Below are 17,357 nucleotides of genomic sequence, written 5' to 3'. Positions count from 1 at the left end.
GTTTCCCAAACAGATTTAACCTTCGAAGAGTTCGATCCCGAGTCGCTTTCCAAGTAAAATTCGAATGAGATGGCGTTTTAATAGAGCCAAGCAGTTTCGCCAACTTAAATCTTTCGGCTTAAAAAAGGCTTTACATTGGTTTAAAGGGATAACGGTGGCTCAGCGGCTCGATCGCTGCCTTTGGATCTGCCCAATTACTCACGGCCGAGTTAAGATTATTATCTCATTTTAAGAACAATTGCCTATTATGAATCCGTTTTAATTGTTCTTTGGTTCACGAGGCTATAGATGTCGCATCGCGGTTTTCAATTTACTTTTTTGATTGTATGGTTTTTTTAGCTCGATTTCAATGTTATTTTGTTTTGCTAAAGATTGAAAATGGTTTTAATATGTCATTAGAGTGTGGTATATAGAATTTTCATTAAAATAAAACCAGTATAGATCTATTTGTTTCTCACTCTCTCCCTTTTTTTTAATTGTACTAAGTACTCACTTATGTAAGTTTCGCTGTCACTTCGGTCATTCGTATAATATTATGAAATTGTTATTAGTCTATTATTCATTATAACGTATGTACTTAGACCAAGGTTTTGTATAGCTCTATTATTCATTCTAATCTACATTCTAATATACGCAAAATTTCTAAAATTCGATTTTTAAAGTAAGCAAAGTACGAAAGCTACCTTAATTATGACTAAAATTGAACATTGTGACCCAAAAATCGTGCAAAATAGCTCGTTAAATAATAATGTTTATAAAATAGCATAGAAAGTTTTTGTTATTAGTTTGGTTTCCAATTTACTTAGAAGGTTAATCTAAAAATACTTTACATTAGTATTATACCTAGCTATCTAGTAGAAGAAGTGTTTAAGGCCTAACGCACGTTATGAAATATTGATAAAGATATCAAAAATAGCATAGAAAGTTTTCGTTATTAGTTTTTTTCCAATTTACTTAGAAGGTTAATCTAAAAATACTTTACATTAGTATTATACCTAGCTATCTAGTAGAAGTGTTTAAGGCCTAACGCACGTTATGAAATATTGATAAAGATATCAAAAATAGCATAGAAAGTTTTCGTTATTAGTTTTTTTCCAATTTACTTAGAAGGTTAATCTAAAAATACTTTACATTAGTATTATACCTAGCTATCTAGTAGAAGAAGTGTTTAAGGCCTAACGCACGTTATGAAATATTGATAAAGATATCAAAAATAGCATAGAAAGTTTTCGTTATTAGTTTTTTTCCAATTTACTTAGAAGGTTAATCTAAAAATACTTTACATTAGTATTATACCTAGCTATCTAGTAGAAGTGTTTAAGGCCTAACGCACGTTATGACATATTGATAAAGATATAAAAAATAGCATAGAAAGTTTTCGTTATTAGTTTTTTTCCAATTTACTTAGAAGGTTAATCTAAAAATACTTTACATTAGTATTATACCTAGCTATCTAGTAGAAGTGTTTAAGGCCTAACGCACGTTATGAAATATTGATAAAGATATCAAAAATAGCATAGAAAGTTTTCGTTATTAGTTTTTTTCCAATTTACTTAGAAGGTTAATCTAAAAATACTTTACATTAGTATTATACCTAGCTATCTAGTAGAAGTGTTTAAGGCCTAACGCACGTTATGAAATATTGATAAAGATATCAAAAATAGCATAGAAAGTTTTCGTTATTAGTTTTTTTCCAATTTACTTAGAAGGTTAATCTAAAAATACTTTACATTAGTATTATACCTAGCTATCTAGTAGAAGAAGTGTTTAAGGCCTAACGCACGTTATGAAATATTGATAAAGATATCAAAAATAGCATAGAAAGTTTTCGTTATTAGTTTTTTTCCAATTTACTTAGAAGGTTAATCTAAAAATACTTTACATTAGTATTATACCTAGCTATCTAGTAGAAGAAGTGTTTAAGGCCTAACGCACGTTATGAAATATTGATAAAGATATCAAAAATAGCATAGAAAGTTTTCGTTATTAGTTTGTTTTCCAATTTACTTAGAAGGTTAATCTAAAAATACTTTACATTAGTATTATACCTAGCTATCTAGTAGAAGAAGTGTTTAAGGCCTAACGCACGTTATGAAATATTGATAAAGATATCAAAAATAGCATAGAAAGTTTTCGTTATTAGTTTTTTTCCAATTTACTTAGAAGGTTAATCTAAAAATACTTTACATTAGTATTATACCTAGCTATCTAGTAGAAGTGTTTAAGGCCTAACGCACGTTATGACATATTGATAAAGATATAAAAAATAGCATAGAAAGTTTTCGTTATTAGTTTTTTTTTCAATTTACTTAGAAGGTTAATCTAAAAATACTTTACATTAGTATTATACCTAGCTATCTAGTAGAAGAAGTGTTTAAGGCCTAACGCACGTTATGAAATATTGATAAAGATATCAAAAATAGCATAGAAAGTTTTCGTTATTAGTTTTTTTCCAATTTACTTAGAAGGTTAATCTAAAAATACTTTACATTAGTATTATACCTAGCTATCTAGTAGAAGAAGTGTTTAAGGCCTAACGCACGTTATGAAATATTGATAAAGATATCAAAAATAGCATAGAAAGTTTTCGTTATTAGTTTGTTTTCCAATTTACTTAGAAGGTTAATCTAAAAATACTTTACATTAGTATTATACCTCGCTATCTAGTAGAAGAAGTGTTTAAGGCCTAACGCACGTTATGAAATATTGATAAAGATATCAAAAATAGCATAGAAAGTTTTCGTTATTAGTTTTTTTCCAATTTACTTAGAAGGTTAATCTAAAAATACTTTACATTAGTATTATACCTAGCTATCTAGTAGAAGAAGTGTTTAAGGCCTAACGCACGTTATGAAATATTGATAAAGATATCAAAAATAGCATAGAAAGTTTTCGTTATTAGTTTTTTTTCCAATTTACTTAGAAGGTTAATCTAAAAATACTTTACATTAGTATTATACCTAGCTATCTAGTAGAAGTGTTTAAGGCCTAACGCACGTTATGACATATTGATAAAGATATAAAAAATAGCATAGAAAGTTTTCGTTATTAGTTTTTTTTTCAATTTACTTAGAAGGTTAATCTAAAAATACTTTACATTAGTATTATACCTAGCTATCTAGTAGAAGAAGTGTTTAAGGCCTAACGCACGTTATGAAATATTGATAAAGATATCAAAAATAGCATAGAAAGTTTTCGTTATTAGTTTTTTTCCAATTTACTTAGAAGGTTAATCTAAAAATACTTTACATTAGTATTATACCTAGCTATCTAGTAGAAGAAGTGTTTAAGGCCTAACGCACGTTATGAAATATTGATAAAGATATCAAAAATAGCATAGAAAGTTTTCGTTATTAGTTTGTTTTCCAATTTACTTAGAAGGTTAATCTAAAAATACTTTACATTAGTATTATACCTCGCTATCTAGTAGAAGAAGTGTTTAAGGCCTAACGCACGTTATGAAATATTGATAAAGATATCAAAAATAGCATAGAAAGTTTTCGTTATTAGTTTTTTTCCAATTTACTTAGAAGGTTAATCTAAAAATACTTTACATTAGTATTATACCTAGCTATCTAGTAGAAGAAGTGTTTAAGGCCTAACGCACGTTATGAAATATTGATAAAGATATCAAAAATAGCATAGAAAGTTTTCGTTATTAGTTTTTTTCCAATTTACTTAGAAGGTTAATCTAAAAATACTTTACATTAGTATTATACCTAGCTATCTAGTAGAAGTGTTTAAGGCCTAACGCACGTTATGACATATTGATAAAGATATAAAAAATAGCATAGAAAGTTTTCGTTATTAGTTTTTTTCCAATTTACTTAGAAGGTTAATCTAAAAATACTTTACATTAGTATTATACCTAGCTATCTAGTAGAAGTGTTTAAGGCCTAACGCACGTTATGAAATATTGATAAAGATATCAAAAATAGCATAGAAAGTTTTCGTTATTAGTTTTTTTCCAATTTACTTAGAAGGTTAATCTAAAAATACTTTACATTAGTATTATACCTAGCTATCTAGTAGAAGTGTTTAAGGCCTAACGCACGTTATGACATATTGATAAAGATATAAAAAATAGCATAGAAAGTTTTCGTTATTAGTTTTTTTCCAATTTACTTAGAAGGTTAATCTAAAAATACTTTACATTAGTATTATACCTAGCTATCTAGTAGAAGTGTTTAAGGCCTAACGCACGTTATGAAATATTGATAAAGATATCAAAAATAGCATAGAAAGTTTTCGTTATTAGTTTTTTTCCAATTTACTTAGAAGGTTAATCTAAAAATACTTTACATTAGTATTATACCTAGCTATCTAGTAGAAGAAGTGTTTAAGGCCTAACGCACGTTATGAAATATTGATAAAGATATCAAAAATAGCATAGAAAGTTTTCGTTATTAGTTTTTTTCCAATTTACTTAGAAGGTTAATCTAAAAATACTTTACATTAGTATTATACCTAGCTATCTAGTAGAAGAAGTGTTTAAGGCCTAACGCACGTTATGAAATATTGATAAAGATATCAAAAATAGCATAGAAAGTTTTCGTTATTAGTTTGTTTTCCAATTTACTTAGAAGGTTAATCTAAAAATACTTTACATTAGTATTATACCTAGCTATCTAGTAGAAGTGTTTAAGGCCTAACGCACGTTATGACATATTGATAAAGATATAAAAAATAGCATAGAAAGTTTTCGTTATTAGTTTTTTTCCAATTTACTTAGAAGGTTAATCTAAAAATACTTTACATTAGTATTATACCTAGCTATCTAGTAGAAGTGTTTAAGGCCTAACGCACGTTATGAAATATTGATAAAGATATCAAAAATAGCATAGAAAGTTTTCGTTATTAGTTTTTTTCCAATTTACTTAGAAGGTTAATCTAAAAATACTTTACATTAGTATTATACCTAGCTATCTAGTAGAAGTGTTTAAGGCCTAACGCACGTTATGACATATTGATAAAGATATAAAAAATAGCATAGAAAGTTTTCGTTATTAGTTTTTTTCCAATTTACTTAGAAGGTTAATCTAAAAATACTTTACATTAGTATTATACCTAGCTATCTAGTAGAAGTGTTTAAGGCCTAACGCACGTTATGAAATATTGATAAAGATATCAAAAATAGCATAGAAAGTTTTCGTTATTAGTTTTTTTCCAATTTACTTAGAAGGTTAATCTAAAAATACTTTACATTAGTATTATACCTAGCTATCTAGTAGAAGAAGTGTTTAAGGCCTAACGCACGTTATGAAATATTGATAAAGATATCAAAAATAGCATAGAAAGTTTTCGTTATTAGTTTTTTTCCAATTTACTTAGAAGGTTAATCTAAAAATACTTTACATTAGTATTATACCTAGCTATCTAGTAGAAGTGTTTAAGGCCTAACGCACGTTATGAAATATTGATAAAGATATCAAAAATAGCATAGAAAGTTTTCGTTATTAGTTTTTTTCCAATTTACTTAGAAGGTTAATCTAAAAATACTTTACATTAGTATTATACCTAGCTATCTAGTAGAAGAAGTGTTTAAGGCCTAACGCACGTTATGAAATATTGATAAAGATATCAAAAATAGCATAGAAAGTTTTCGTTATTAGTTTTTTTCCAATTTACTTAGAAGGTTAATCTAAAAATACTTTACATTAGTATTATACCTAGCTATCTAGTAGAAGAAGTGTTTAAGGCCTAACGCACGTTATGAAATATTGATAAAGATATCAAAAATAGCATAGAAAGTTTTCGTTATTAGTTTGTTTTCCAATTTACTTAGAAGGTTAATCTAAAAATACTTTACATTAGTATTATACCTAGCTATCTAGTAGAAGAAGTGTTTAAGGCCTAACGCACGTTATGAAATATTGATAAAGATATCAAAAATAGCATAGAAAGTTTTCGTTATTAGTTTTTTTCCAATTTACTTAGAAGGTTAATCTAAAAATACTTTACATTAGTATTATACCTAGCTATCTAGTAGAAGTGTTTAAGGCCTAACGCACGTTATGACATATTGATAAAGATATAAAAATAGCATAGAAAGTTTTCGTTATTAGTTTTTTTTTCAATTTACTTAGAAGGTTAATCTAAAAATACTTTACATTAGTATTATACCTAGCTATCTAGTAGAAGAAGTGTTTAAGGCCTAACGCACGTTATGAAATATTGATAAAGATATCAAAAATAGCATAGAAAGTTTTCGTTATTAGTTTTTTTCCAATTTACTTAGAAGGTTAATCTAAAAATACTTTACATTAGTATTATACCTAGCTATCTAGTAGAAGAAGTGTTTAAGGCCTAACGCACGTTATGAAATATTGATAAAGATATCAAAAATAGCATAGAAAGTTTTCGTTATTAGTTTGTTTTCCAATTTACTTAGAAGGTTAATCTAAAAATACTTTACATTAGTATTATACCTCGCTATCTAGTAGAAGAAGTGTTTAAGGCCTAACGCACGTTATGAAATATTGATAAAGATATCAAAAATAGCATAGAAAGTTTTCGTTATTAGTTTTTTTCCAATTTACTTAGAAGGTTAATCTAAAAATACTTTACATTAGTATTATACCTAGCTATCTAGTAGAAGAAGTGTTTAAGGCCTAACGCACGTTATGAAATATTGATAAAGATATCAAAAATAGCATAGAAAGTTTTCGTTATTAGTTTTTTTCCAATTTACTTAGAAGGTTAATCTAAAAATACTTTACATTAGTATTATACCTAGCTATCTAGTAGAAGTGTTTAAGGCCTAACGCACGTTATGACATATTGATAAAGATATAAAAAATAGCATAGAAAGTTTTCGTTATTAGTTTTTTTCCAATTTACTTAGAAGGTTAATCTAAAAATACTTTACATTAGTATTATACCTAGCTATCTAGTAGAAGTGTTTAAGGCCTAACGCACGTTATGAAATATTGATAAAGATATCAAAAATAGCATAGAAAGTTTTCGTTATTAGTTTTTTTCCAATTTACTTAGAAGGTTAATCTAAAAATACTTTACATTAGTATTATACCTAGCTATCTAGTAGAAGAAGTGTTTAAGGCCTAACGCACGTTATGAAATATTGATAAAGATATCAAAAATAGCATAGAAAGTTTTCGTTATTAGTTTTTTTCCAATTTACTTAGAAGGTTAATCTAAAAATACTTTACATTAGTATTATACCTAGCTATCTAGTAGAAGAAGTGTTTAAGGCCTAACGCACGTTATGAAATATTGATAAAGATATCAAAAATAGCATAGAAAGTTTTCGTTATTAGTTTGTTTTCCAATTTACTTAGAAGGTTAATCTAAAAATACTTTACATTAGTATTATACCTAGCTATCTAGTAGAAGTGTTTAAGGCCTAACGCACGTTATGACATATTGATAAAGATATAAAAAATAGCATAGAAAGTTTTCGTTATTAGTTTTTTTCCAATTTACTTAGAAGGTTAATCTAAAAATACTTTACATTAGTATTATACCTAGCTATCTAGTAGAAGTGTTTAAGGCCTAACGCACGTTATGAAATATTGATAAAGATATCAAAAATAGCATAGAAAGTTTTCGTTATTAGTTTTTTTCCAATTTACTTAGAAGGTTAATCTAAAAATACTTTACATTAGTATTATACCTCGCTATCTAGTAGAAGAAGTGTTTAAGGCCTAACGCACGTTATGAAATATTGATAAAGATATCAAAAATAGCATAGAAAGTTTTCGTTATTAGTTTTTTTCCAATTTACTTAGAAGGTTAATCTAAAAATACTTTACATTAGTATTATACCTAGCTATCTAGTAGAAGAAGTGTTTAAGGCCTAACGCACGTTATGAAATATTGATAAAGATATCAAAAATAGCATAGAAAGTTTTCGTTATTAGTTTGTTTTCCAATTTACTTAGAAGGTTAATCTAAAAATACTTTACATTAGTATTATACCTAGCTATCTAGTAGAAGAAGTGTTTAAGGCCTAACGCACGTTATGAAATATTGATAAAGATATCAAAAATAGCATAGAAAGTTTTCGTTATTAGTTTTTTTCCAATTTACTTAGAAGGTTAATCTAAAAATACTTTACATTAGTATTATACCTAGCTATCTAGTAGAAGTGTTTAAGGCCTAACGCACGTTATGACATATTGATAAAGATATAAAAAATAGCATAGAAAGTTTTCGTTATTAGTTTTTTTTTCAATTTACTTAGAAGGTTAATCTAAAAATACTTTACATTAGTATTATACCTAGCTATCTAGTAGAAGAAGTGTTTAAGGCCTAACGCACGTTATGAAATATTGATAAAGATATCAAAAATAGCATAGAAAGTTTTCGTTATTAGTTTTTTTCCAATTTACTTAGAAGGTTAATCTAAAAATACTTTACATTAGTATTATACCTAGCTATCTAGTAGAAGAAGTGTTTAAGGCCTAACGCACGTTATGAAATATTGATAAAGATATCAAAAATAGCATAGAAAGTTTTCGTTATTAGTTTGTTTTCCAATTTACTTAGAAGGTTAATCTAAAAATACTTTACATTAGTATTATACCTCGCTATCTAGTAGAAGAAGTGTTTAAGGCCTAACGCACGTTATGAAATATTGATAAAGATATCAAAAATAGCATAGAAAGTTTTCGTTATTAGTTTTTTTCCAATTTACTTAGAAGGTTAATCTAAAAATACTTTACATTAGTATTATACCTAGCTATCTAGTAGAAGAAGTGTTTAAGGCCTAACGCACGTTATGAAATATTGATAAAGATATCAAAAATAGCATAGAAAGTTTTCGTTATTAGTTTTTTTCCAATTTACTTAGAAGGTTAATCTAAAAATACTTTACATTAGTATTATACCTAGCTATCTAGTAGAAGTGTTTAAGGCCTAACGCACGTTATGACATATTGATAAAGATATAAAAAATAGCATAGAAAGTTTTCGTTATTAGTTTTTTTTTCAATTTACTTAGAAGGTTAATCTAAAAATACTTTACATTAGTATTATACCTAGCTATCTAGTAGAAGAAGTGTTTAAGGCCTAACGCACGTTATGAAATATTGATAAAGATATCAAAAATAGCATAGAAAGTTTTCGTTATTAGTTTTTTTCCAATTTACTTAGAAGGTTAATCTAAAAATACTTTACATTAGTATTATACCTAGCTATCTAGTAGAAGAAGTGTTTAAGGCCTAACGCACGTTATGAAATATTGATAAAGATATCAAAAATAGCATAGAAAGTTTTCGTTATTAGTTTTTTTCCAATTTACTTAGAAGGTTAATCTAAAAATACTTTACATTAGTATTATACCTAGCTATCTAGTAGAAGTGTTTAAGGCCTAACGCACGTTATGACATATTGATAAAGATATAAAAAATAGCATAGAAAGTTTTCGTTATTAGTTTTTTTTTCAATTTACTTAGAAGGTTAATCTAAAAATACTTTACATTAGTATTATACCTAGCTATCTAGTAGAAGAAGTGTTTAAGGCCTAACGCACGTTATGAAATATTGATAAAGATATCAAAAATAGCATAGAAAGTTTTCGTTATTAGTTTTTTTCCAATTTACTTAGAAGGTTAATCTAAAAATACTTTACATTAGTATTATACCTAGCTATCTAGTAGAAGAAGTGTTTAAGGCCTAACGCACGTTATGAAATATTGATAAAGATATCAAAAATAGCATAGAAAGTTTTCGTTATTAGTTTGTTTTCCAATTTACTTAGAAGGTTAATCTAAAAATACTTTACATTAGTATTATACCTAGCTATCTAGTAGAAGTGTTTAAGGCCTAACGCACGTTATGAAATATTGATAAAGATATCAAAAATAGCATAGAAAGTTTTCGTTATTAGTTTTTTTCCAATTTACTTAGAAGGTTAATCTAAAAATACTTTACAGTAGTAACTAGCTCTCTAGTAGAAGAAGCGTTCAAGGCCTAACGCACGTCATGACATACGAGTATTGATAGGCGTTGTTTTGTATGGTATGATATAAACCTGAGATAAGAACAATAAATTTTATTTCCTTTTTTCTTTTTTTATTGCTTAGATGGGTGGACGAGCTCACAGCCCACCTGGTGTTACTGGAGCCCATGGACATCTACAACGTAAATGCGCCACCCACCTTGAGATATAAGTTCTAAGATCTCAGTATAGTTACAACGGCTGCCCCGCCTTTCAAACCGAAACGCATTACTGCTTCACGGCAGAAATAGGCAGGGCGGTGGTACCTACCCGTGCGGACTCACAAAAGGTCCTTTCACCAGTAATAATATGGATGGACGTAGTGTAATTATTATTTTTAACATAAAACTACAGTACCACCCGTTACAAAAAGACCCACAGATGACAGAATGACCAGCAAAACAAACTCTACAAATATATTTTTTTACTTATTAATTTTATTTATAAATTCTTATTCACCAAAATATTGAAAAGTATAAATAAAATCAACATACAATCAATATACTCGTAAGAAATTTGGTTCAGTAATTTAAACAAACGTTCCTTGACAGATTTCTTATATAGGAAGCGACCTGAATTCCGCTGCTATCATACGGACCATACGCTTGTTTGACTGAAATGGCAACAGAAATTAAAAAAAAAAACTATGAGCATTGAGTAGTTAAACGGGACATTAATGACCAATTAAGTGCACACTTATGACCTTAATATATGTGACTATAATATAAAGTTACAATCGTCAATTATTTCCTTATCTCTAGCCGACGGTCACTTAAAACAATTTCCGTGATGTTTATGTACATTTCTAGATTTTACACCAACATAAACAGACATGGTCCGACTGTGTGACGGCAATTACGCAAAATGTTTTTTTTTAAGTTTTCAGCTCCATTACGCCATATTTCAGTTGAGCGAAATAGGGTTCAGTTTTAGTGATGAGTGAAAATATATAATTTAATAAAATTTTTGTAAGTCGTCGTGGCCTAAAGGATAAGACGTCCGGTGCATTCGTTGTTGCGATGCATCGGTGTTCGAATCCCGCAGGTGGGTACCAATTTTTCTAATTAAATACGTACTTAACAAATGTTCACGATTGACTCCCACGGTAAAGGAATAACATCGTGCAATAAAAATCAAACCCGCAAAATTATAATTTGCGTAATCACTGGTGGTAGGACCTCTTGTGAGTCGGCACGGGTAGGTACCACCGCCCTGCCTATTTCTGCCGTGAAGCAGTAATGCGTTTCGGTTTGAGGGGTGGGGTAGCCGTTGTAACTATACTGAGACCTTAGAACTTATATCTCAAGGTGGGTGGCGCATTTACGTTGTCCACCCATCTAAGCAAAAAATAAATAAAATTTAGTGCATGAAAGATGTTCATTCATCATACACGTGACATGGTTTTGTTCATAACACATAAATTAAGTTTTTAATTTAATACTGCTAAAATAAAAGCAAATGCAAGTTACGTATTATTCCATATATTCGAAGTATTATTCCAAACTTACAGAATTTTAATGTTATAAATAGATAAAAATTTTTTAGAAATTACTATTTTCACACGCCTATAACATGAAGTTCCGAGAGTATAATTCCCATTCGCGTTTCCGCTGCAAGTTTCCGCTATATCGCTGCATGTTTCCGCTTCGCCGCTGCATCATGAACAAAGTCCAGCCACGGAGCCCAGCCACTGACGCGGCGATCTGAAATATGAAAGTAATAAAGCGATATATCTCCATCGCAACGTTTTTTTATGGCGTTTTATTTTTTTTGAGCAGCTCAAACAGCGCCGTGTGTACTCGCACTAAATCAAGCTGCTCCTACATTGAAATTGATTTATCCTCAGTTTTGGAACTTTTGTGAGGTACGAAACAGCCACGCTTGGGGCTTGTAGAATCATTGATTTGAAGAATATTTAAAATAAAATTAAACATCGGTTGTCTGTAAAGTCGGTTTACTGACGATAGTTGAACTTGACAACGTCATAAGAAAATACTGATGGAATGGTTTAATTTTTCAATTATCGCAGTTATCGTTGCTATAAACAATTGACACCACATTCACCTTTCACTGATTTTCATACTTGACGAAAACATGTACGCCTCAGAGCGAGGTAACGCAGCATGAGTCATGTTTTTTCGTGCGTGCAGCCGGCTCCATCGAATTATAAGACGTTGTCACGTCAAAATCTGGCAAATGCCTCTAGTCCAGTAGGGTATTCCGAAACACTAGGTAGGACCTCACCTTCTGAGGGGTCGCCGACGTAAACTTGTTTTCGCAACTGACAACTCTGGCGTCCTTGGGGAGTCTGGTTCCATTGTTGACCGTTGTCCTGGGTGGTGCTAGGGCGTAAGAATGAGACTAACGAGGAATCATGAAGTGGATTGCTTAAATCATTACATTCAGTGATCCTCGTGATTCGAAAGATTCTGATTCTGGCTCGTGCTAAAAAAGGGAAGTAAGTGTATTTTACTGGTGGTAGGACCTCTTGTGAGTCCGCGCGGTTAGGTACAACTATCCTGCCTATTTCTGTCGTGAAGCAGTAATGCCTTTCGGTTTAAAGGGTGGGACAGCCACTGTAACTATACTTGAGACCTTAGAACTTATATCTCAAGGTGGGTGGCGAATTTACGTTGTAGATGTCTACGGGCTCCGGTAACCATTTAACACCAGGAGGGCTGTGAGCTCGTCCACACATATACGCAATAAAAAACAACTTAAAATATATGAAGTTTATTTGTCTACATTTCACTATAATTCATTGTACACAAAATGAGGTATTTTTAATGAAAAAAAGTTTTTTTTAAGTTAGGTATGTTATGTTTGTAATTATTTATAATAAAGTGATCTAAAGTTAAATTACTGTTTCCCAGAGGAAATAATACGACTTTCTTAACATTGATAAGAATCTATGTATAAAACGGTAAACAAACTAAAAATCAAATATCTACAATCAAATAAAACGGTGTTTGATTTTTATTATAAAATAACATATTTTAGATAAAAGTTCATTGTTCACAGGAAATGAGTCAGACCGCGTAAAATTGGCCGAGAATCGTACGCATTAAGCCGTAGTAGACGCGACTCACAAGCGCTCAGACTTGAGACCAGAAGTGACAGCCGGCATCAACATTCATCTCCGGGTGTACAAGGAGGCGCTGGCGGCTGGAATGGAGCCGCTAAGCGAGAACGGGCTTTGCCTGTCCGAGCTGGACTTGCACGGAGGCGGTCACCTACACGAGTCCGTGGCCGCTTCCGTCGGCTCGGCCATATCAAGTCTGATGGCTCCCCTGCACCACGAGCCTCAGCACACGCCCCTCCACCACGCGCCGCCACTGCACCACGAGCCTCTGGAGAAATTAAAACGTAAGTAAATACTAATGCACGACAGATAATTATAATTGTATCATCTATACTAATACATATATAAGTATAAATCTACAGTGGTTTTTACGGATGTTCCGTTATAACTACAGAATCATGCGTTTGATTGACTTGAAACTTGGTATCCATGTAGAACGTGCCGTGAAGCAGTAATGTGTTTCGGCCTGAAGGTTATATCTCAAGGTGGGTGGCGCATTTACGTTGTGGATGTCTATGGGCTCCAGTACCCACTTAACACCAGGTGGGCTGTGAGCTCGTCCAACCATCTAAGCAAAGATAAATCCGCGCTAAAGTTCCTGATCGAAAAATTATGAGATGCTGATATTATGGTCGCTCAAAGAGAAACCGATACTATTTTCAACTAAAAGAATGTGGATTTTTTTTTCCTATCAGTTTTTCAATTTTAACACAGGATTATAGTGCGAACTTATCTTTGACAATTTAAGTCCCGTCAGAATCTGTTTTGAGCAGCTTTACAAACTAGAGTAGATATTGGTAGAGCTTGGTAAAGGCACCAAACAGTTTAATTACAAGATGGTAAAAACTAAAACAAACAGTCTTCTTTTGGTTTACACAAATTAAAAAATCAATCTATCAATCCCACCGATTTATAGATTAAAATAAAGACATGATCGACAAAGCAAAATGAAAATAAAATGTGTATAGTAAAGAAAAATTGTCTAACGTACGTTTGCCGTTAGAATACATATTGGCTTTCAATGAAATTGTTCTAACTTTCAGTATGTATGTCGTTTTCTGTTTATATTGGAGAATAAATCCCATTTTAAACTACATATATATTGGGACACTAAATAAGGGAGTTCGTTTTGTTACAGAGGCACGGCCATACATAATCTAATCATTGCTTTAGCTGTTTTATTTGGTTTTTATTGCCAAACAATTGTTAGTAATGTTTAAGGGAACATTTTTAAATGGCAATTTTTATTACGTCGTGTTGATTATTGAATTTATATTTAGAGTTCAGATAGTCTTAAAGTCGATGTCTTATAGGTGATAGCAGTCGTGTAGTATACTAGTTAAATGTGTTGAAATCACAAAAATACATTTTGAATTTACTCAAAAATATGGTATTTATAATAATGTAGTTATAGTAATTATATCTTTATAAAATTTTGTAAAACATAATAGGTATTGTCGCCACAATCGAAATAATTAACTTAGAACAATACAAGATTTGAAAAATGCTTTTATTTATTTATTTTTTATGCATTTGTAGGCAGACGAGCATACGGCCCATCTCATGGTGAGTGGTTACCGTCGCCCATGGACTTCAGTAATTCAATTTTACTAAGACTAAATCAGGCAGAAATATTTACTAAAATATTTGAATTTGAATTTTAATTCAGTAGTTATATAATTCATACTTAAACTCATATCTCAAGGCAGGTGCTGCCAGCACTTTATATCCATTTGGCCCTTAGCTGGTCCATCAGTCTATGCACTAAGTAAATAAAAAAAACACAAACGAACATCAAAGATCAATACAGTAAATTTTCGTGACGTCACGCTCAATTCTCAATTACGCATCCTTTGTGATGTAGGCACGTGTTACAGTATAAAATGATGAGTTTATTACGGTAACGCGGAGTGTACCGTTTTATAGTCGATCAGCCACCGCGAGCCGTGACGGGACGTGGGTGCCGTATACAAAATTAGGGATAATTCATAAATTCACCTCGTGTCCCTCCTTGGTGACGCGCGATTTCGGGCATTTATTCTCGTTATGCGAATATTTTAATGAATTTTTGTTGTTCAATTATTCTTTTGTACACACGTGTACGCATTGTCATTGTTTTTAAATATTTGACTATTTACGTACATAAAAATCGTACTATTTAAGCCATCGCCAATTTTGTATGCGTCTCTTTTTGCGACAAATAAATGTTTTATAAAAAAACCCTTGTCCTGAAAATTTCGAATAAAACAAAAATATTAATAAGTCATATCGATCGATCCACTTTATGTCTCATTCGTGATCATAAGAACATAAGGTATCGAGAATCGAAACGAAGATCTTTATAATATTAATGTAATGAAATAAAAACGCATATCGCTTTTTTATTAAATTTTTTTGGAGGAGAGTGGACTGAAGACCTTTTTAGTTTTGCCAGGACAGGTGGACGAGCACGGGCTCAGTCAGCAAGGAGGTATATCATACAATTGATCTAAACTATTGCCTTCTGTATCATTGAAACTAAAATTTTGAATGATACAGAAGTCTAGAATGATACAGAGTCTACTCAAAAGATAACTATCTATTCCTAATACAATTTTCTTTAATGAACTTGTAACCAGCATGTAAATTATTTCAATAAAAAAATTATAAAAGTTGTCACATACCCCACGTATCCGGGAGGACCCTAATCGGATAGTTTTTACAAACACATCAATATCGGATTACTCGCCCCCTGCGTGTTTAGTTACGCAATTAGTCATGCCCCGAGGGATGAATTCGAAAGTATCTCTACTTCGTTTTTTTTTAATTCTACATTTTTTTAAATTGCTTTAGTGCATTTTTTTATAGATTACGTTCTATTTATTTATGCAGCTTTTGGGCAGACGGATCGTAAGCTCGTCTGTAAGTGTACCAGTCTTAATTTGATTTAAACGAGCTCTTTGACGTTGCCTGTCACTAATGTTAGTTGTCGTACTGCAATTATTGCTTCAGGTATCACCACCCTGTCTATTACTGGCAAGAAATTTTACTGTAGGCAGCGGCTTGGCTCTGCTCCTGGCATTGCTGATGTCCATGAGCGACGGTAACCACTCACCATCATATGGGCCGTATTCTCGTCCGCCTACAAGGGCAATAAAAAAAGAAGAAAAAAACAGTAATGCGTTTCGATTTGAAGTGTATGGCAGCCGTTGTACTGTAAAAACTGAGATTTAAAACTCATGACTGAAGATGAGTAGCGGCATTTACATTGATAATGTCTATAAGCTCCGGTAGCTACAAAAGATCAGGTGGGCCATTCGTCCGTACACCTATCTTTCTTCTTACTTCGGTTTTCTCAATACTGAGGGTCGTGACCACCTCCTCGCAACAAGAGTTTATTACGGACCATTCCACGTCATTTGCCTCTATCTGCCGCCGAGTGTAGAGCATCGTGAACTGTGCTGTCGAGGATAGTTCGGATTTGGTCAGTCCCACGTGTCGGGCTTCTACCTCGTGATCTTCTTCCGTTCACCTTGTCAGTCACCATTAGCTTCTCTTATCTAAGCAATTCAAAAATAGAATAATAGCTAAAGATTATTATCATTCTGATTATCATCATAAACATCATTAGCAGCGTGATGTTATATGATTTGAGTATATACTAACTCACGGTCTACTTGGTACAAAATTGTTATAGGAGCTAATAGACAACAAAATGAAATCTACTTACATTGAGATATAAGGTAAAGAATTTAATTGTATGACGTTCTCTCGTTCCTTTTTAACCGACCTCAAAAAAGGAGGAAGTTCTCAATTCGACTGTATGTTTTTTTATGTTTGTTACCTCATAACTTTTGATTGTGAATTTTGATTGATTTTGGGTGAATCGATTTTGATGATTCTTTTTCTATTAGAAATCTGACGCTTCTCGTGTGGTCCCATTTAAATTTAGTCCAGTTCTGATAATGGTATCCATGAGAAAACCATATAAGTCTTAAATTTGCATTAAGTACGTGCGCGATAAATAGATGAATAACTCAATAACTCAATATCACGCCAACCGATTTCGATGATTATTGTTTTTAGTGTATATTAATAATGGTATATGTTTTGGAATATCTTTTTTTTCTATTTGAAGTCGATTTTTATTAAATCTGTTTGCAATTATTATTACAATTCTATTTGTATTGTGAAAATACGTTAAACGTTGACAAGATGAACGATTCTACTATAGTTTTATTTTTGTTGTTTTTAAACACGACCCACTTGTGCAGCGTTACACAGATGCGAAGTGAACGCAACGATTTGCGATCCATCACCGACAAACAAAAAGGG

General features: G+C 31.2%; 1 protein-coding gene across 1 annotated transcript in view; it reads left to right on the top strand.

Moving 5' to 3' along the window:
* The window catches only part of Ptx1 (pituitary homeobox homolog Ptx1), a 71,567-nt gene that overhangs the window by 6,723 nt on the left and 47,487 nt on the right, over positions 1–17,357 (top strand). The window contains exon 2 of the mRNA XM_089731852.1: positions 12,983–13,327. Coding sequence (XP_089587978.1) covers positions 13,132–13,327 — 196 coding nt within the window. The 5' untranslated portion in view covers positions 12,983–13,131. The remainder of the gene's footprint in view (positions 1–12,982; positions 13,328–17,357) is intronic.

The sequence above is a fragment of the Bombyx mandarina genome, chromosome 12, assembly GCF_030267445.1.
Source record: "Bombyx mandarina strain Sakado chromosome 12, ASM3026744v2".
Lineage (NCBI taxonomy): Eukaryota > Metazoa > Arthropoda > Insecta > Lepidoptera > Bombycidae > Bombyx > Bombyx mandarina.
This window is presented reverse-complemented; position numbering and strand designations above follow the sequence as displayed.